Below are 22303 nucleotides of genomic sequence, written 5' to 3'. Positions count from 1 at the left end.
AAATATCAAAGATGCAGTGATTACTTTGGAAAAAGCAAAGACCCGTCCCTCAGTGGGTTCCCTATGGTTAAAAGGACTTTCTACAAGTAGATTTCTTGGAAAAGAGTCCCAATGGCTCATCACTGCTATTACTGATGTATGCATGCTGACATAAAGGACCTGAAAAGGAGAAGTAGGAAGTGTGACCACAGCACGTTGGATCCACCACCAGCCATATGCCCCTCACAGCACATGGAAACCATGCCACCATAAGAACATTGCCTACCACAAAGCAACTCCGTGGATTGGAAAGATATCCAGCATCACCTTCAACACCTTCTGGACTGGTAGATTGAAGCCAAGGCCCCTTTATGCAACCTGCAATCCAAAATGCTATGCTAGAGACCTCCTTGGAAGGAGCCAATAGGCTAATCATCCACTTCTCATCCTTTGTCAACTTCCTTGTGGAAAGGATGTTGCCGCTGCCCAGCCCTATGCACATGTCATTAGAGAAACAACCAAACCTTCAGAGTCTTCTGTTTTTATAGAATCTAGGGATAGCACCCATGACAAGCAGTAAAAGTTCTTAAAATGTTATTGTCATGTTTTGAATATATATTGTGCTATTAGGCAAGTTTGTTAAGTAGTGTAGTTGCCAAATATTAGGACAAAAGACCTGCTATATTTTTGCAGATATCTAGCTCTGCAGAACTCTTTAAGAGAATATGGGAAAGCACAAATTTGATATTTTCTGTAGTATTTGCGAATCAGGTAAAGCCACTCTGATTTGACCTAAGTTACCAGAAACGCTGGGCTAACCTGAATGGCGTTTCGGATCCGGAAACTGGTACGAAACACTTAAAAACGGAATAAAAATGTATTTGTAGCGTTTCAGAATTTTGGAAACTGCGGGTTGGAATCCAAAAACGTTTTTACGGCGTTTTTGTAAAAAGCATCCATTTCCGCTAATTTTTAATGCCTATTAATATTTAATATGTTCTCTGGGAGGCCATACACGTATTGATACGTTTTTAGGGCAAGTTGGAGGCCGTGTGTGTACTGTGGGTAATACAAAGCGTACAACACCTGATATACTATGCCCATCTTCAAGAGATTGTGCCACTGATTTTGGGCATTTGCATAACAGTTTGGACACCTGCTGAGTGGTGAACTATGATAAAGATTGTCAAGTGTGACCCACAACACATGAATCTCTCCTTCCTCCCATTTGTTGGCAACGTATGGTGAAATCCTTTGGTTCATATTTCTTTTAAGTTTTGGCATGTGGAGGATTATTTTACTCATATGCTTTACATGTTTGCCATTGCTTATATGCTTTAGAAAATTGTCCTCTCATTTATGTTCAATTAATGAATGGTACATAAGCTAAATTGGAGCATGACTGTATGCAAATGAGACTCCAAAGGTTGGGCATTTAAGGAGACATACCATTCATGTGAATGCATTGAGAACCATATGACATTTACTGTTAAGTAAATTGTAGAGTAAGGGTTGAGCTGAAGGAGAGAGATCTCTACAATCTTGTTGGCTAATTGCATAGAATACATAATTATTCCCTCATTGGAGTCACCAAAATGGAAGTGCTGAGAATGCATTAGACACGGAACATTTCTATTGAGTGATACATCAATGTCCTTTAGTAATGTTGAAGCTATCGATTCATCAATTTCTGCAACTGCCAAGTTGTTTGATCATACTAGAAAGCAATTGGATCCATGAATCCAGGTCTTTAAAAGAGTTGTTTTATATATATGTGTGTTTGTGTGTGCTGTTTTCTGCTGTATCGTATCCAGATTTTTTGGAAATTTGGCGCATCCGTTTCAAACCCCATATCCGTATCTGTTCCCGTATCCGTTTCAGTGCAACTTAGGTTTTGACTAATATACACACATCGGTTTAAATTTAAAAAATGAACATTCAATATATATCTAAACACTCCATCATTAACAGCAGCCAGATGCACATGGCAATAGACTGTATGTAACGAATTCTTGAATAAAAGGTGTCAAGCAAAAGATGTACCAAGTGAGCATCCAAGGGTGGTGGATAGTTGTCTGTCAAAGTGTCAATCCAGCTGAAAATCATGTTATGGTACCCATATGGTTTACCAGACATGTTGAGAACATATGCCCATGCTGCAGTCAAATTGAATTTTGCACGCAAATCAGAATGCAGTGGAAGGAGTGCAACATGTGGATTAGAGACATCCTTCTGCTGCTCATCCAACCACTCCTCCCAAGGAATCACAGCAATGATGTCCTCTCCCTGCAAAGCCAAAAATGACTCAGTTTCAATCAATACATGATATCATTAAAACATTTATCTAGGAAAACACATTAGCTGGAGCTGATGCAGTAATTCCACCAAAATTTTGAAGTCCATTAATAATAGGAACTCTTAAAGACTTTTCAAAACAGGATTAAAAGAACACAAATCGAACAATTTAAGTTACAAACAACAAAAGCTTAAATGTATACCAAACAAATTCAACCCACTGTTTGATATTCGAACAATTAATATAATGCTTAGCCAAAACAAATGCAATTCAAGGAAAAATTATGAAGCCATATTACAGTGGAAACAGGAAGGCAATGAAGGTTATAAGATCTTTGAATTTTTTAAAATATTGGTAGCTGACAGGGTGCTTGGCCTCTGTCAAACTGACAGGTCTCATGAGGGAAACCAACTGAAATCCGAGGAATGTTTAGTACCCATTTTCAAAAAATATTTTCTTCTTACCAGTTGTCAGAGTTGGTTGTCACTGCCAGGGGTGCTTGCTACAGAGTGGCCCCTGAGAGAGTTTTGATTTGAGACCAGGATAGATAGAACAGGGACTTTACAAAGGAAGAAGGAATCTGCCCTCTCCTCAATGCAAAATAGGACATCCCCTAAAATTGATGGATTGCCCTGTGAGCTGTACAACGCAAAGCAGGATATGGATAGCAATGACTTTTGTAACATTGCTTATAAGGTTTTCTCTTCAGGCAGCCTTTCAGAGTCACTTCTTATTCAAAAAGATGCTGCCAAAGAATCAATTCGTGGGTGGCATCCAATAACTATGATGAGCATTGCCTATAAAATTATGGCAAATGTGGTAGCTATGAGAGTGTGATATGTGGCCTGTTACCCACAAATAAGTGGGTAAACCTAAGTGGGAAAACAAACAAACAAACAAACAAAATCCTCCTCCTTGGACAGTCAGCCAGCCAGCAGTCATATATGATCAGCACATAACATGATGCTAAGATCCTCCACTTCTTGCTCCAGTCAAATTTCTCTCCTAACCAGCATTGCTTCTTGAAGGAAGGTGGTCATCCATCAGTACGTACTTTAACCATTTTTGCAATCATGTGCTTTCACTTAATGTTATGGGCATACTAATATAGATCAAAGAGAAAATTGGATAATTGTTTGATCTTGACTGCATTCTAGTTCCCTCACTTCACCTGGGAGGTTTTTCTTTGACTCTAGTCAAGTGTGTTGAATTTTTGAGCAACTAGAGAGAAATTTCCCTAGAAATCACTTTATGTGGTTAACCTCTTTCGCCCTTGAAGCGAATTATTTCTCAAGAGCAAATTATTTTTCATAAAAGCAAAAGTTATTTCAAAAATATTTTATAAAGCAATTAGACGTGTGCAAAATAAAATCACTTAAGTTATCTAATTCGAATGGATCACTCTAGGAGCTTCCAAAAAACTTAATTCGAGGAAGGGATTTTGCCTCAAAGATTTCTATATATTGAAGAGAAGCATTCATTTGCAACACATCAAGTTCTCTCTCTCGCTTTGGTGATCTAGCTCTCGCATTGATGATCAAGCCCCCGCATCCGTAATTTCTCCCCCTTATTATCATTAGCAGAGCTATTGCATATTTGCAGATCCCTTATCATCATTGGCAGATCTCTTATTATCAGTCGCATACCTATTGCAGATTTGCAGATCTCTTATCATCATTGGCAGATCTCTTATTATCAGTAGCGGATCTATTGCATATTTGCAGATCTCTTATCGTCACTGGCAGATCTCTTATTATCAGTAGCAGATCTATTCCAAATTTGCTGATCTCTTATCGTCATTGGCAGATCTCTTATTATCAATAGCAAGTCTATCGCAGATTTGCAGATCTCTTATCATCATTGGCAGATCTCTTATTATCAGTAGTGGATCTATTGCATATTTGCAGATCTCTAATCATCACTGGCAGATCTCTTATTATCAGTAGCAGATCTATTCCAAATTTGCTGATCTCTTATCATCATTGGCAGATCTCTTATTATCAATAGCAAATCTATTGCAGATTTGCAGATCTCTTATCATCATTGGCAGATCTCTTATTATCAGTAGCAAATCTCTTATTATCAGTAGCAGATCTATTGCAGATTTGCAGATCTCATATCATCATTGGCAAATCTATTGTAGATTTGCAGATCTCATATCATCATTGGCAAATCTATTGTTTGGCAAATCTACTATTTAGCATATCTATTGTTTTGCAGATCTACTGTTTGGCAGATCTATTATATGGCAGATCTATTGTTTGGCAGATCTATTATTTGGCATATCTATCGTTTGGCAGATCTATTGACAGATCTCAGAACTCTCGTTCAACTCTTGCACCAGTGGTTTCTGCTTTTGTTATTTGTTGTTGTTAATGCTCTCGCTCTAGAGAAGTATTATTGCAGTTGGTATTGCTCTCACACCAGAAGTATTTAGCTCTTGTATTGATCTCGCTCCAGAGATATTCTATTCTTTATATTTCTTTCGCAGCAGAGTTTGATGCCCTCGCTTCAATAGCATTCTGATCTTGCATTTGGAGAATATTGTTCTCAGGATTTAGCTCTCGTACTTGTGCACTTTGTTCACGCACTTGTGTCCAATGCTCTTGTTTTGGAAGCCTTTGGAGGCTTGTGGTGGTATTTTGAAGCTGTCATATTAAAAAGGGTTGTCACTACCGTTATTTGTAAAAGGGGTTTTGTACTCTGATTATGTATCTCTGCAAAACATTTGAAGACGATCTAATAGAAGAGCATTTTAAAAGGTTTTTCCCCATAGTGGGGTTTTTCCCTGGTCTTGGACCAAATCCTGTGTCTTGTTGTTCATTGACTGTCTTCTATGGTTTATGATCTCGGAAATTAAATTTTAAATCTGCAAAATTTAACATGGTATCAGAGTTGTGTTGACGATAAGCTCAAGAACAGTAAAGGCAATTATCCACTGAAAGACCTTATTTGCTGCTCAAAATACAACAGTAGATCAGTTCAGATGGCTACATCCTTCTTCAAGGACAACGAGAAATTGACAGGGGCTTCAAATTATGCTGCTTGGAAACTCAGACTGGACATCAACTTGGATGGAGAAGATGTTCTAGAGTATGTCCAAGGAGGTGTACCCCAGCCTCCTAAAAATGCCCCTGTTGCTGCTAAAGCAAGATACAAGAAAGGTGAGATCAAAGCCCACAAAATTATCATTGATTCTTTAAAAGACCATATTCTTACTGTTAGAAAATCAGAGAGGCAAAAAGAATTTATCTAGTTGATAATTACTTGTGATTTCTTGGAATTCTTATTATTTTTCTTATGTTCCTTTTTATCTTAGTTTATCAAGCAATTATCAAAACCAAAACACAAAGATCAGGGACACCAAATATAGGCACTCAGCCAAGGCTAAAACCCCTATATAGGGGAAAACCCAGTCAAGAACTCTTCCTTCAGTGATTCAAATTGAGATGGACCAAGACCCTAGACCAATAGACCTTCCTCCTCCACCAAGTCAGCCTTCTAAGATGATATAGTAGTTTCTTCTTATCCAGCAGCTTCAATCCAGTAATTCGACTTCCTAGTTGCAAAATTTCGACCCCCAGCAACAGAATTTCAACTTCCCAGTCACTGCAAAATTTCGGCCCCCTTTTAGCAACTGCACAGCTTCACACGTGTGGGGAAGAAAGAGAAAATTTCGACCTTTTATGCTTGAGAGAGACCTTCTTCTTCTCCATTATCCTTCTTCTCCTTTCTTGAAATTCGCACTTTTTCTAAGCCCAGAAACTGCAGATCGAACTTGTTGTGAGTGAGTGACAAATGAGGTCAAGGTGTTGCCTTTATATAGTGATTTTGTTGTCCAGTTTTAGGCCGACTTGTCCAGTTTTAGGCCGACTTGTCCAGTTTTGTGGCCGACTTGGTGGAGGAGGCCTAGAAGACTGTTTTAAAAAATAAATTTCTTTCTTGACAAATAAATCTCAAGAAGGGTTCTTTACATTATGACATGGAGAAGGACACTTGACACAAACCCTAGAAGCCTGCAATGGAGGATTTGCCCTAAAAATAATTGACCCAAGCACGAAACCCATGCTTTAATAAGTCAATTTTATTAAAAATAAAATTTCTTTTTCTTTCTTTTGATAAATATATTACATCATGACTCAAGTACAGTTATGAAGACCAAACCTAGTTACATTCTTCAACACTTACCTGTATCTCCAAACTAAAAACATCTAAGGAAATGTATGACAAGATTGTTGGCAGTTTGAAATCCAAAATCTGAATCAGTCCTTGACCTGAAGAAACAACTCAAAGATATCAAATTGAATAAGGGATTATTGAACTCAAGGACTAAATTTTGTCTGATGGCGAGCCCCTGTCTGATAGGGAATTGATACACACAACCCTTGATGGACTTCCTGCAACTTAGGAAGTATTCATTACTACTATCAGCAATAACAATGTTCGACCAACTTTTGATGAATTGATCGGAAGATGCAAGCAAGAAGAATCAAGGATGACTTCAAGGGGCAGAATTCAGAGACATGAAGAAGGAGAACCATCTGCCTTTGCTGCACAAGCAAAGAAGAAGAAAGGAAAGGGAAAATCTTCTAAGCCAAAGTCCAAACCCAATTTTTTCAAGAAGAGCATGAGGAATGTTGAATGTTTTAACTGTCACAAGCATGGGCACTATGCTCGAGATTATCCAGAAAGAAGATCCTCTTATAATCAAAGGAGTAGCAGCAACTACAATAATCAATATCCTGATTGAAAAAGGAGGAATTATGGAGGAAGAAGCAACGCACATAGTGATCGTGATCAAGAGCCTCGTCCTCAAAAGAGATACAGAAATACAAGGTATGAAAATAATGTTGTTGCTTCTCAATCTGAGTACTTTCTGATTTTCAGCTTTGTCTAGTGTTTCTCCTTCAAATTCTTCAAATAGTTGGTTAGCGGATAGTGGTGCCTCTAGGCACTTCTTTGGTTATAAAGAAGTCCTTTCTAATTTGGTTGAGGGGGAGACTGGTTTAAACATTATCCTTGGAGATAACACTACATACCCTGTAAAAGGGTTTGGTTCAGTTTCTTTTCATTTGGATCTTGGAGAAACTATTCATCTTCAAGATGTTTTATATGTACCTGGTCTAAAGAAAAATCTTGTATCTATATCTGCTCTAGAAGATAAAGGAATGAAGGTGGCTTTTATAAAAGGAAAGGTGTTAACCTGGCCAAAGAAAACAAACATGAAAAATGCTTTTACTCTTGGATCGAGAGTCGAAGGGCTTTACAAGGTCAATGGGAGACCTATTAAAGCTATGGCTCAAGAATGCAATTTCAATTAGATCGAGTTATGGCACCGCAGATTTTCTCATCTTCATTATAAGGCACTGCCCAAAGTAAAGAAGATGGTTTATGGAATGCCAAAAATCCAATCAAAACATGATGGTGTTTTCCCTGGTTGTGAAAGTGGAAAGAAAACGAGAGGGCCTTTTCCCTCTAGTAGTACCAAATCTCATGACATCCTACAGCTAATTCATTCAGATTTGTGTGGACCTATGCCAATGACATCCATAGGTGGATATTTGTATTATATCACCTTTGTGGATGATTTCTCTAGAAAAACATGGATATACTTTCTAAAGCACAAAGATGAAGCCTTTGATATGTTTAAAAATTTCAAAGCATTGATTGAAAACCAAACTGGAAAGAAAATCAAAGTCTTCAGATCAGATAATGGAGGAGAATTCATTTCAAATGAATTCATTGACTTTTGCAGAGAAGTCGGTATCAAGAAAGAGACCATTGTACCATATAATCCTGAACAAAATGGTGTGGCAGAAAGAAAGAATATAACTATCATGGAGGCTGCTTGTGCCATGCTACATGATCAAAATGTGCCAAAGTTCCTATAGGGAGAAGTTGCCAACATTGTCGTATATGTACATAACAAGACTCCTCATCGAGCATTATATGACAAAACTCTTGAAGAAGTATTCACGGGCAAGAAACTTGATGTCAGTCATTTAAGGATCTTTGGTTGTCCTGTTTATTTTCATGAACATAAAGAAAAGAGGAACAAGCTTGAGGCTTCAGGTAAGAAAAGTATGTTTGTGGGATATTGTGAAGATTCTAAAGCATTTAGAATTTATATACCTGGTCAAAGAACAATAGACTTCAGCAGAGATGTAACATTTGATGAGATGCAGCTCTTGAAAAAGTAAGAGTTAGTCCTCCTTCTATATCTTCTAAAGAAACAAATGATGGTGTGGATCCCTCTACCCATGAACCTGATCATGAGGACCTAGATGAACCTGTTGAGCCTATGGATTCATTAGATCCTCCTCCATATAGGAAAATGCCTCTATGGCTTTGTGATACTCTACAGGATGCTGAAAAACATATTGCACCTAGGGGCACTTTTAGAGCAAGAAAGAAGCCAAGTCAATATCAAAACTATGTTGTTGCTATGAGTTCTATCATACAGAGTGAACCTCAATCAATTGAAGAAGCAAAAAAGCACCAAGTAAGGAAGGATGCCATGACAGAAAAATATGAATCCATTATGAAAAATGATGTATGGGAAGTTGTTCCTAGACCTCAGGGCAAATCAGTTGTGACTTCAAAGTGGTTGTTCAAAATAAAACATGGCATGGATGGCAGTATTGAAAAATATAAAGCAAGGTTTGTGGCTCGAGGATTCTCTCAAAAAGAGGGAATTGATTATGAAGACATCTTTGCTCCTGTTGCTCGCTATACCACCATTCGCTCTATTACTGCTTTAGCTACTAATCAAGGGTGGACTCTCCATTAGATGAATGTCAAGACAGCTTTCCTCAATGGTGCTCTTCAAGATGAATTATATTTTGAACAACCTCAAGGCTGACAGAAGAACCCATGTATGCAGATTGAAGAAAGCACTCTATGGCTTAAAGCAAGCCCCTAGGGCTTGGTATTCTTACATTGGCAACTACTTAGTAAAGTTGGGATTCACGAGGAGCAATGTTGATTCAAACCTGTTAAATTTGGACAACTAGGTCCAAACTCCATGTTCTGATGCTCAGATTAAGAGGCTAATATTTTTGTTGGATTCCTCTTTCTGAGAGGTGTAAAATCCATATAAAAATAGTCTTAATCCGATGAGCAGAACTTATATTTTGAATTTATTATTCTTAATAAATTATATGTGCAAAGGTCAGCCAGTTTTGTAATGTAGGCTCACATGCCCAACAGATGTGTCACACACCCTCATTGATGGATATATATATACAGGAAAAGTTGGAGAGAATTTGATCACAAAACAACTCACATCTTCCTCTCTCATCCTAAAAAAGTACGAGCTACCTGGAGGACGAATTTCAGCCACACGTGGGAAGGACGAAGAAGATTTTTCTGCTGCTAGGGTTTCTGCTGCTAGGGTTTCGCAGAAGTTTGACCAGCGTTGACTTTGGTCAACGCTTGGTCCAAACAAGCTGAAAACTTGTGGGAGGTTCGATTTTTGAAGGCCATACTACCTGGCACAAAAATCGAGGTCAAAGGGTTGACCGTTTTGCTGCTGCGTTGACTTTTAGTTTGCTGCCCCTGCGTTGACTTTTCAGGACAGCGTTGACTTTTGTAGAACTGACTTGGGTTGACTCATCTACTGGTTGGAGGGTTGTTGTGACACATGCTGGGCTGGCTGACCAAAGGAGACTTTGCTGGTTGAAGCATCCTGTTGACCGCCGAAACAAACACATACATTTTTCTTGTTTCTGATTTGTCTTCTGTAAGATCTGCTTATATGTTCTATCTGCATTTTGCTTATCTACTTGTATGATTGCTGTGAGAAAAGTGAAATTGCTCTTAGCATAGAACATCTACAAAACTTTACATGGTATCAGAGCTGAGGTGAAGACAAACTCTATCTATAGCAATCATCATCGAAGGAAATGGATTCCTCTAAGCTTGAATTCAGGGAGAATGACAAGCTGACTGGAAGTGATGACTTCCATGCCTGGAAGATGTTATTAGATCTCAAATTAGAAGATCGTGATCTCCTAGATCATGTGACAGGGAAGATTCAAGAACCTCCATCAAATGCCTCTGCTGCTGTTAAACACAAGTATAAGAAGGGAGAAATCAGAGCAAAACTGCTGATCAGGGAATCCATAAATAAGAGTCTGGTTGCCTACATATCTGAACTAGGCACATCCAAGGAGATGTATGACAAACTGATACTTATGTTCCGAGTAAACAATGTGAACCAAGTGCTATTCCTCAAGAACAAGTTGAAGAATATGAAGAAGGGCCGAGACGAGTCTATTCAAACTTTCTTTATGAAGTTGACCGAATCCAGGAACAATCTGCTAGCTATTGGGGAGACAATAGTTGATCGTGAGATGGTTCTCACCGCACTTGGAGGACTTCCATATGAATGGCAAGTATTCACAACTACCATTCTCAACAATAATACCATCCCTAACTTTGATGAGCTTCTGTCTAGATGTATGCAAGAAGAAACAAGGATGAAGGATTTTGATAATGAAAGAAATGCTGCCTATGTTGCTCATTCCCGAAAGAAGAACTCTGGTGGTTCCAAGGACAAAGGAAGGACTAAGACTCAAAAGAAGAAGGGTAAATGTTTCACCTGCCATAGGACTGGACACTATGCTAGAGAATGCCCCTTCCAGAAGAATTCTCCCGATAGTGACGACAACAACAACAACCGAAGGAATGGGAATCAAAGAAATGACAAATCCAAAGGAAAGAGGAAGGCTCACTTTGAAGGAAACCATCCACCTTCTAAAAGGACCAGAAATACCAGGTATGAGGAGTCTAATGTTGTTGATAAAAGAAATGAGTATATTCTAATATCTGCTCTCTCAGCTGCATCTCCGCCCGACACTATGGATGTCTGGCTAATCGATAGTGGTGCCTCAAGACACATCACTGGTTTCAGGGAAGCACTTTCTGACATGGTTGAAAGGGATACTAATCTAGAAATTACCCTTGGGGATAATGCCACTTATCCTGTGAAAGGGACCGGGACTGTGACCCTCCACTTGTCTCAAGGACAAGTCCTCCATCTACAAGATGTACTCTATGTACCCAAATTGAAGAAGAACCTTGTGTCTGTATCTGCCATGGAAGACAAAGGATTCAATGTAACTTTCTCTGATGGAAAGGTACTCATGTGGAAGAAGAGCTTCAAGGAAGCTATCTCAATTGGTTTTAGAGTTGGTACACTCTACCAGGTTGGAGGGAGTCCGTTGGGAGCTATGACTTGTGATACTATCCGTCAAACCGAACTATGGCACCGAAGATTTGGACACCTTCATTACAAGGCTCTTCCCGAAGCAAGGAAGGTGGTGACAGGGATGCCTGATTTTGGAAATAATCATAAAGGTGTATGTAAGGGTTGTGCTGAAGGAAAACATACAAGGGGACCTTTCCCCTCAAGTGTCACAAAGACATCTGAGATATTGCAACTGGTCCATTCTGATCTTTCCGGTATGTTGCCTGTAACATCCCTAGGGGGATGTTCTTACTATATGACATTTACTGATGACTTCTCTCGCAAAACCTGGATATACTTCTTGAAGAAGAAGGATGAGGCTTTCATGTGGTTCCGTACCTTCAAAGCCTTGGTGGAAAATATGACCGGAAAGAAGATCAAGATTTTGAGGACTGACAATGGCACTGAATATGAGTCAAATGAGTTCAAAGACTTTTGCAGAGAAGCTGGCATTAAGAGGGAGACTACCACTGCATATACTCCTGAGCAGAATGGTGTTGCTGAACGCAAGAATAGGACTATTGTGGAAGCTGCCCGTGCCATGCTATGTGACCAGGGTCTTCCAAAGTTTCTGTGGGGAGAAGCTGCAAATACTGCTGTGTACATTCAAAACCGATGCCCTCATTCCGCTTTGGACTCCAAATCTCCCGAAGAGGTTTTCTCTGGTAAGAAACCTGATGTCTCACATTTTAGAATTTTTGAATGTCCTGTCTATTTTCATGTGCCGAAAGAAAAGAGAAGTAAGTTGGACGCTACTGGGAAGAAAGGAATGTTTGTGGGCTACAGTGAGACTTCTAAGGCATATAGAGTCTATGTACCTGGTCAAAGGGAAGTAGAGATAAGCCATGATGTCACTTTTGACGAAGATGCTTCCCTGAAGAAAGTAGTAGATCTTCCTAGATCTGAAGAAAACCATGAAGAAAGACCTGGAAATCTGGAAGAACCCCAGGATGAGACTATGCCTGATGTTGAAGAGCCAATGGACCCTATTGATCCTTCCCCTTCTCTAGGAAAGAGGCCATCATGGCTCAGGGACACCCTCGAAGATGCTGAGGGTCATGCTGCCCCAAGGGGAACATTCCGAGAAAGCAAGAAGCCGTGTAGATACCAAGGGTATCTAGCTGCCATGAGTACTATTATACAATCTGAACCTGGATCTTTTGAAGAAGCCATCAAGCATCAAGTCTGGAAGGATGCTATGCATGAAGAATATGAGGCTATTATGAAGAATGATGTCTGGGATGTGGTCCCGAGACCGAAGGACAAATCTGTTGTCACCGCTAAATGGCTCTACAAGATTAAACATGGATCTGATGGGAGTGTTGAAAAGTTTAAGGCAAGATTTGTTGCCCGTGGCTTCTCTCAAAAGGAAGGAATTGACTATGACGATATATTTGCACCTGTGGCTCGATATACCACCATTCGATCCATCATAGCCCTTGCTGCTACGCAAGGATGGAGTCTTCATCAGATGGATGTCAAGACTGCTTTTCTGCATGGTGCAATAAAGGAAGAGGTGTATGTAGAACAACCTCTGGGATTTGAAGTTCAAGATCGAGACACTTATGTCTGCAGGTTGAAGAAAGCCCTCTATGGGTTAAAGCAAGCACCCAGAGCTTGGTATGAGAGGATGGATAGTTACTTGATGAAGCTGGGCTTCACTCGAAGCAATGCTGATCCAAACCTTTACTTTAAGGTTGAGGAAGGAAAGCCTCTCATTCTAGTGCTGTATGTGGACGACCTCTTCCTGACAGGTGATGACCCTCTCATTCATCAATGTAAGAGGGAGCTTGCTGCTGAGTTCGAGATGAAAGACCTAGGACTGATGCACTATTTCCTAGGCCTGGAGGTCTGGCAGAGACCTGGAGAGATTTTCCTTTCTCAAGGAAAGTATATTGTGAAGCTTCTGGAAAGATTTGGGATGGTGGACTGTAAGTCCGTGTCGACTCCAATGGAACTCAACTTTAAGAAGTTGAGTGGCAACGCTGCAGGGCCTATCTTGGCCAATCCTACTGAGTATCGTCAACTCATAGGAGCTTTGATGTTCTTAGTGAACACCCGTCCGGACATATGTTTTGCAGTGAATACTTTGAGTCAACAGATGGTTGAGCCTCATCATTTTCACTGGGTTGGTGCCAAGAATCTTTTGAGATATCTTCGGGGCACGATAAACCATGGGCTGAGATACACTGCCGGGAGTGTGATACTCCGGGGATATACTGATGCCGATTGGGCTGGCAGTGTGGTGGATCGTAAGAGCACATCTGGATGCTGTTTCAATCTTGGTTCTGCTTCGATCTCATGGATGAGCAGGAAGCAGAAGTCGGTGGCTTTGAGCACCACGGAGGCCGAATACATTGTTGCTAGTATGGCCTGTTGTGAAGCAGTTTGGTTGAGGAAGCTCTTTAGTGAGCTGTTCCAACATGTGCTAGATACCACTGTAATACTCTGTGATAATCAGAGTGGGATTCGTATGACTGAGAATCCTGTGTTCCACGACCGATCCAAGCATATTGATATCAGGTACCACTTTATCCGGGATATGGTACAGCGAGGCGCCGTAAGGCTCGATCATATAGGAACTGATGAGCAGGTCGCGGATATTCTCACTAAGCCCCTGGGGAAGGTCAAGTTCCTAACCTTCCGTGAGAGTCTTGGTGTCGTGGAAAGACCCTATGATGTGGGTCCTGTTGGACAATGAGCTCTGGGAGCTCTGGGGGGCTTTGGGGATAGCTTCTCGAAGCTATAAGCACTCATAATGCTTCTGCCCCACCCTAGTGATTATTGAGCTGGTTCGCCACTCATTTAATCTGTGCCCCGTATGCATCCTACCCATTGAGTTCAGGGCTCATGGGAAGTACCTCTCATTTGGCCAATGAGGTGTGGAAAAGCTAGAGACTATTAGCAAAGACTGATGGACGCATCAGAGATTGCCGTACTCTCTATCTAGGATGGCATGGTCCAACCACTTGATCTGGGATCAAGATTTGTGAGATCTGGGACCTCTGGATTGATTATGTCAGTCGGGGAATGATGTCTTTGTGACTGACCCACTTCTGTTCTGAAATAAAGAAGCCAGCAAAGCAAGTTTCGGCGGGATGACTCACGATGTTAATTGCACTAATAGATGGAGTTCTCCCTAGTTGAGAGGGAGTGTTAAATTTGGACAACTAGGTCCAAACTCCATGTTCTGATGCTCATATTAAGAGGCTAATATTTTTGTTGGATTCCTCTTTCTGAGAGGTGTAAAATCCATATAAAAATAGTCTTAATCCGATGAGCAGAACTTATATTTTGAATTTATTATTCTTAATAAATTATATGTGCAAAGGTCAGCCAGTTTTGTAATGTAGGCTCACATGCCCAACAGATGTGTCACACACCCTCATTGATGGATATATATATACAGGAAAAGTTGGAGAGAATTTGATCACAAAACAACTCACATCTTCCTCTCTCATCCTAAAAAAGTACGAGCTACCTGGAGGACGAATTTCAGCCACACGTGGGAAGGACGAAGAAGATTTTTCTGCTGCTAGGGTTTCTGCTGCTAGGGTTTCGCAGAAGTTTGACCAGCGTTGACTTTGGTCAACGCTTGGTCCAAACAAGCTGAAAACTTGTGGGAGGTTCGATTTTTGAAGGCCATACTACCTGGCACAAAAATCGAGGTCAAAGGGTTGACCGTTTTGCTGCTGCGTTGACTTTTAGCTTGCTGCCCCTGCGTTGACTTTTCAGGACAGCGTTGACTTTTGTAGAACTGACTTGGGTTGACTCATCTACTGGTTGGAGGGTTGTTGTGACACATGCTGGGCTGGCTGACCAAAGGAGACTTTGCTGGTTGAAGCATCCTGTTGACCGCCGAAACAAACACATACATTTTTCTTGTTTCTGATTTGTCTTCTGTAAGATCTGCTTATATGTTCTATCTGCGTTTTGCTTATCTACTTGTATGATTGCTGTGAGAAAAGTGAAATTGCTCTTAGCATAGAACATCTACAAAACTTTACAAAACCTCTATGTCAAAGTTGTACAAGTGTAAGAGGGAGCTTGCCTCTGAATTTGAAATGAAAGACCTTGGGATGATGCACTTCTTTTTGGGCCCGGAGGTCTGGCAGAGGTCTGGCAAAGACCTGGCGAAATTATTCTCTCCCAAGGGAAGTATGTTGTAAATCTATTGGAAAGGTTTGGAATGGTAGAGTGCAAATCCATGAGCACTCCTATGGAGATGAACTTCAAGCAACTCTGTGGTGATGAAGTTGAACCTGATTTATCTGATCCATCTAAGTATCATCAGTTGATTGGCGCATTGATGTTCCTAGTAAACACTCATTCTAATATTTGCTATGTTGTAAACACCTTGAGTCAATTCATGACCAAGCATTTACATAATCATTAGGTTGTTTCTAAGCATGTGCTTAGATAATTGCATGGGACAATTAATTTCGGTCTTCGATATACTGTTGGAAACATAAAGTTGCATGGTTATATTGATGCTGATTGGGAAGGCAACATTGTGGACAGAAAAAGCACTTCAAGATGTTGTTTCAGTTTGGGATTTGCCACAATCTCTTGGATGAGTAGGAAACAGAAATCAGTTGTTCTCAATTCCGCAGAAGCTGGGTATATCGTTGCTAGTTAGCTAGTTGTGAATTTGTCTGGTTAAGAAAACTCTTTGGAGAGTTATTTGAGCAAGTCCTAGATACTACAGTGATATTCTGTGATAATATGAGTTGGATCTAGTTGTCTGAGAATCTTGTATTTCATGACAAATCCAAGCACATTGAAATCAGATATCATTTCATTCGAGACATGGTACAAAGAGGAGTAGTGAGACTCCACCATATTCAGACTGATGAGCAAATTGTTGATACACTTACCAAAGCACTGCCGAAGAGGAAATTTCTAGTCTTTAGAGATATACTCGAATTAAGGGATGTACCTCTTCCAGGTTCGGGACCCAGCTGATCAAGAACACTGAGATGTGTTCTCTTCCCCCCTAGTTGAGCTCCCATGGATAAGGAATTGAGCTAGTGAGCTCCTAGGGATGAGGGACCTCCAATCAGGAGTATGCCCCAGTCATGCATCTTGTTTCCCACCCATCTGGCCAATGGGTGTTGGCTACTTGAGATCGGATGGTGATCCTTACCAGTCATGGTAAGTTGTATCTCGCTCAAATTCGAAGATGTTGGTGTTCTTGAACAACATAGATGCTAGTGTTCTTGAACAGCATGGATTCTTAGCCTTTGAGTTGAGCTAATGTGGATTCTTAGCCTTTGAGCTGAGCTATTGTGGATTCTTAGCCTTTGAGCTAAACTATTGTGGATTCTTAGCCTATGTGTTGAGCTATTATGGTTTCTTAGTCTTATTAACTGAGTGGTATTCATTCTGGGTGGTAGCATGAGTCTCCCCGATGGTATTTGTTCCAGGTTGTAGCATGTGACTCCCTGATGTCGGGTAGAAGCATTTGGCTCCCCGATGATTATTTGGACCAAGTTGAAGCTTGAGACTCCCGAGTGAAGGTTTCTTAGCCTTTATTCGGTTAAGCTTGGATTCAAGGTGGTAGCAGTAACTCTCCTGCCATAAGTATTCTTCTTTAGATTCGGGAATGTTCAACATGAGTCATGATGATTTGACAGGTGCAACAGTTTTGGCTTTATTGATGGTTAACCCCTACAAATCACTTTATGTGGTTAACCCATTTCACCCTTTAAATGAATTATTTCTCAAGAGAAAATTATTTTTCATAAGAGCAAAAGTTATTTCAAAAATATTTTATAAAGCAATTAGACATGTGCAAAATAAATTTTAAAATCACTTAAGTGATTCAATAAGACATGTGCAAAATAAAATCAATTAAGTTATCTAATTCGAATGGATCACTCTAGGAGCTTCCAAAAAGCTTAATTCAAGGAAGGGATTTTGCCTCAAAGATTTCTATATATTGAAGAGAAGCATTCATTTGCAACACATCAAGTTCTCTCTTTCTCGCTTTGGTGATCTAGCTCTCGCATTGATGATCAAGCCCCCGCATCCGTAATTTATCTCCCTTATTATCAGTAGCAGATCTATTGCATATTTGCAGATCTCTTATCATCATTGGCAGATCACTTATTATCAGTCACATATGTATTATAGATTTGCAGATCTCTTATTATCAGCAGTAGATCTATTGCATATTTGTAGATCCCTTATCATCATTGGCAAATCTCTTATTATCAGTAGCAGATATATTGCAGATTTGCAGATCTCTTATCATCATTGGTAGATCTCTTATTATCAGTATCAGATCTCTTATTATCAGTAGCAGATCTCTTATTATCAATAGCAGATCTACTGCAGATTTGTAGATCTCTTATCATCAATGGCAGATCTCTTATTATCAGTAGCAGATCTATTGCAAATTTGCAAATCCCTTATCATCATTGGCAGACCTATTGTTTGGCAGATCTATTATCTAGAAGACCTATTGTTTGGCAAATCTATTATATGGCAATCTATCGTTTGGTAGATCTATTGACAGATCTCAGAACTCTCGTTCAACTCTTCCACCAGTGGTTTCTGTTTTTGTTATTTGTTGTTGTTAATGCTCTCGCTCCAAAGAAGTATTACTGCAGTTGTTATTCCTCTAATACCAAAAGTATTTAGCTCTTGTATTGATCTCGCTCCATTGATATTCTATCCTTGATATTGCTTTCGCACCAGAGTTTGATTGCTGGTATACTGCCCTCGCTTCCATAGCATTCTGATCTTGAATTTGGAGAATATTGCTCTTAGTATTTAGCTCTCGTACTTGTGCACTTTGTTCACGCACTTGTATCTACTGCCCTTTTTCTGGAAGTCCTTAGAGGCTTGTGGTGGAATTTTGAAGCTATCTTATTAAAAAGGGTTGGTACTATTGTTATTCGTAAAAGGGGTTTTGAACTCTGATTATGTATCTCTGTTGAACATTTGAAGACGATCTAATAGAAGAGCATTTAAAAAGGGATTGCCCCCATAGTGGGGTTTTTCCCTGGTCTTGGACCATATCCTGTGCCTTGTTGTTCATTAACTGTCTTCTATGGTTTATGATCTCATAAATTAAATTTTAAATATGCAAAATTTAATACAGTGGGACCTCTTTTGAGGCCTTGGGGTTTTAGGAAGCACACTACTAGGGAGGCAGTGATTAAACTAGCATGTCCAACACAATCCATATTTACCTTTGCCACAAAACCTAGCAAATCTTTGAGGGGGGTACCCAACAAGGCAAGCACTAGACTAAGTGACAATAATGGGATGATGGCCCACTATCACCACAGCCAAAACCCCCTACTCTTTATGGATTTTCACTAATGGAAGGAATCCCTTTATATAATAAGTCACCTAATAGGTCTTCTACACTTAAACGTGTAAGGTGACGAAGAGGCCTCCAATGGAAAGACAAAATTTAGGCACAAGGCACCAAGAGGAGGAAATTTGATTTCCTTGAAAAGGCCAACTTAGGGCAACACAAGACCGAGGGTTTGATTGATAGTTTTTGTTGGGATTTGGCATCCACACATCCTTATACCTGGGTAGGGCCTAGAAATGCACCCTGGGTGGTTGATGCAACTAAAAGAAAAAGAAAAAGCATATGATGGCATAAGAAAAACAAAAGAAAAATCAAAATGCAAAAGATGGTCGTAACTTACAAATTAGCACGTGGGCAAAAGCCAAGCATTATTTCTACCTCTATCATATGGCCATCACCCGGTTCCTGGGCTAATGTTGCCCTATCTAATAGAAGACAAGGAACCCTTGCACATCCCAACCCTTGATGGGTGATGAACAACCCCATCCTAAAGGGGCTAATAATTGATATACATTATACAAAGCAAGCTCTCATTCCTCTAGCTACGAGTAGTAACACAAGGAAAAATTCAAGAAAAAGTAAAAGGCAATATAGAGGGGTGGAATAACACAGACCAAGGTAACTCATGCATCCACGATCTCCACCTCCTCACATCTATACACCCAAGATGAGGTATTCCACATTATTCAAACCCTTTGACCATGGCACTTGGCCATGAAGTCTTTTCCCCTTTGTTCCATCATTATTCACATGGCACCTATTGATTGAAGGGTGGACCAAGGACATGTCACTTCCCTTTGGGGGTTGGGAACACCTAATAGGATAGTCTATTAACCACTCCTACCTAGGGAGGTAACACCATTACGTGACTAAGGCCCCAATTTTGGAAGAGAAGCCTCATATGAAGTGTTAATTTGCCCATTTCTTTCAAGCTTGGTTCACTTAGATGCAATAATGATTAATGTACCTAATGGTGAAAGTTGCAGCACTGGATATTGTGTGTAATTGGCAAGTGGTTCCATCTATAGGTTTGGGAAATTTAATTAGGCTCCAGGTCTCCCAGATGGACATATTGACAACCACAGGTGATGCATTGAGAACCATGGGACTCTGCCAATTGTAGAGCACCATTCACAACCATGGGCACCTTCAGCACCCACAGCATTCCCGCATTTGCCTTATTATTTATGAGATGATGCACACGTTTGTCTCGCACCTTGAGACATGGGAGGGCTAGCACCATCTTCAATGCCCTCAACATTGGAGCAAAATCAGGCTTATTCATCACTTGGAGACCCATGAGACCCAGTTTTGTGCCCCAAACCCACATTTGGGGGCTACAAGATGATTTTCAAAGAGATCTAGGGGCCAACCCCTAGACCTTGATTTTAGGAGCCCTCTACACTTGTCATGGCACCAAAGGAGCTCAATGCAAGCCCTAGAAGGGCCTACGGCAGCATGACGTCAACATTTCAGCCCTCTTGTTGGGATATTTATTATGTTTCACATTAGCTACAAGGTCGGCTTGTGACCTTGATTAGTTCTTGCCCATTATTTTAATGTTTGAGGGGCTTCTAGGCATAATTAGACATTAGTAGCACACATATATATTAGAGATCATTCATTTGTGATCTCTCATCATCTCATCACTTGGAATTTCAGCTCTCTTGAGCAATTCGCACTTTTCTCTTGTGGAGTATTTGGAGTAATCTTGATGCACTTTAACATTTGGAGCTGATTTGTTTATCTTTGAAGCTATTATTTGGATAGATGGAATCGATTATTTGCATGTTATATTGTAAATGTAACTAGATGTTGAAGTTTTATTTCTTACATGTTTGATGTATGGAATTTTATTGATTCTAACAATTACAATTATGCTCTAATTTGTTGAATATCTATTGAATGCCAATATAGATGATCTATTGCATGCATTACTCATAAAGAATGTGTAAATGAATGTCCTTAGTGGTGAACTCTTGGTAGCTCTCCCATGAAAAATCCATCTTCCATTGCATAGGTAATTGTTGAAATTTTTGCTTGCTAAGGCATCAAAATTTTGGCACTCTTTGGTTGATCTAACGCATTAAACACTCCATTTTCTAGGGAACAAGGGAATAGTCCATTTGGTTGGTGATCACATCTTAATTTTATCCATATTTCCTCTCTCTCAATTCAGCCCTTTCAAGGCTAAGTTAGGAAACTAAGGCTTGGTGCAAATCCCTATGCAAGAGGAATTTTGGCGATTGGAGAGCCTAAGGCCCTAAACATCAAGAGGATAGTATTTGCCACTAAATCTATCATTTTGGTGGGAATCCACTTCAATTTCATCCATAAATTTCCTTGCCTTAGTTGTTTTCCTAAGAGGGAAACCCTAGTTTTCCTTTCTTCAACTTAAGGGCTTCCTTGCAGGTTTCATGATCCTTGGCCTTGACATTGTAAGAAACCTTTTCTCCTAACCTTGACCTTGAGTTAGTCCAACACTCGTCAAATTTACTAAGCCCTAGGCCTTATGCACTTATTTCTAGGTCTCTTCATAGAAAGCAAATTGTTTCCTTGTGAAGCCTTGAACTTAAATTGTGTCTTTCTTGAAGAGTTCCTAGTGAGATCATTTCACACATTAACCTTAGCATACCTAATGTAAGTGATCTCTTTCCTACTAAGACTCCTCCCATCGGTGAAAGTCTGTAAAGAGCAGGGGATTTTGGTTGTGGTGAGAGTGGACCACTACCCCATTGTTGCTTCTTGGTCCAGCTTATGCTTTGTAGGGCTTCCCTCTCCCAGGCCTGCTAGATTTTGTGGAAACACCCCTGATGACTTCAACACCATAGTCTTTTCTTGTATGGTGATCTGTGCCCAATCGAATTTGTGACTAATTCTTCACGCTAGTCTTTTTTCCCTACATAACAATGTGGTTGAGTACCATGGATGATGGTACAATTGCAGAGTTTGTTCGATCGCAGAGGGAATTGATGGCTATATTATTTTTATTTAATGACCTGTATGTGTTTGCACTATTCTTCCCAATCGACATGACCCTATGTTTCTTCTCACAGCAACGTTTTGGGGTTTCACAAATTATGGTACTGATTTTCTGAAAAACGAGGGTCAGCTTTGTTGTGATGATGATGGCCTATACCAAGAAGGTGATAGTGTGATCTGAGGTGTCAATGGTCGTGCAATGGATTGCAGTGGTGAAGGTTGACTGCAATGCGATGGGGAGTGGCAGTCGGTCAAGCAATGGCTAGTCGACAGCTCGTTGGGCAGTTGTCTGGCTAGTTAGCTTCGACGGCAGGTGTGTCGGGTGGCTACTGCTACGGCCCTTTCTTTCCTCCTTTTAAATTTTTTTTTAATTAATTTTTTATATAACTACTTTTCTGCACCTTTTTTATATGAATTTTTTTTTTCCTTTTTTTTCTATAATAATTTTATTATTTTATTATTTTAT

The 22303-nt window shown here is 40.0% G+C and overlaps 1 protein-coding gene across 1 annotated transcript in view; it reads right to left on the bottom strand.

Annotated features, from left to right (window-relative positions):
* The window catches only part of LOC149192310 (inositol-1,4,5-trisphosphate 5-phosphatase), a 211139-nt gene that overhangs the window by 78830 nt on the left and 110006 nt on the right, over positions 1–22303 (bottom strand). Inside the window, exon 4 of the mRNA XM_089404538.1 lies at positions 2023–2265. Within this exon, the coding sequence (XP_089260664.1) occupies positions 2023–2265 (243 nt within the window). The remainder of the gene's footprint in view (positions 1–2022; positions 2266–22303) is intronic.

This window comes from Pinus tabuliformis, chromosome 2_2 (assembly GCF_031772625.1).
Source record: "Pinus tabuliformis cultivar Carrire ecotype Pingquan chromosome 2_2, CPIR1, whole genome shotgun sequence".
NCBI lineage: Eukaryota > Viridiplantae > Streptophyta > Pinopsida > Pinales > Pinaceae > Pinus > Pinus tabuliformis.
This window is presented reverse-complemented; position numbering and strand designations above follow the sequence as displayed.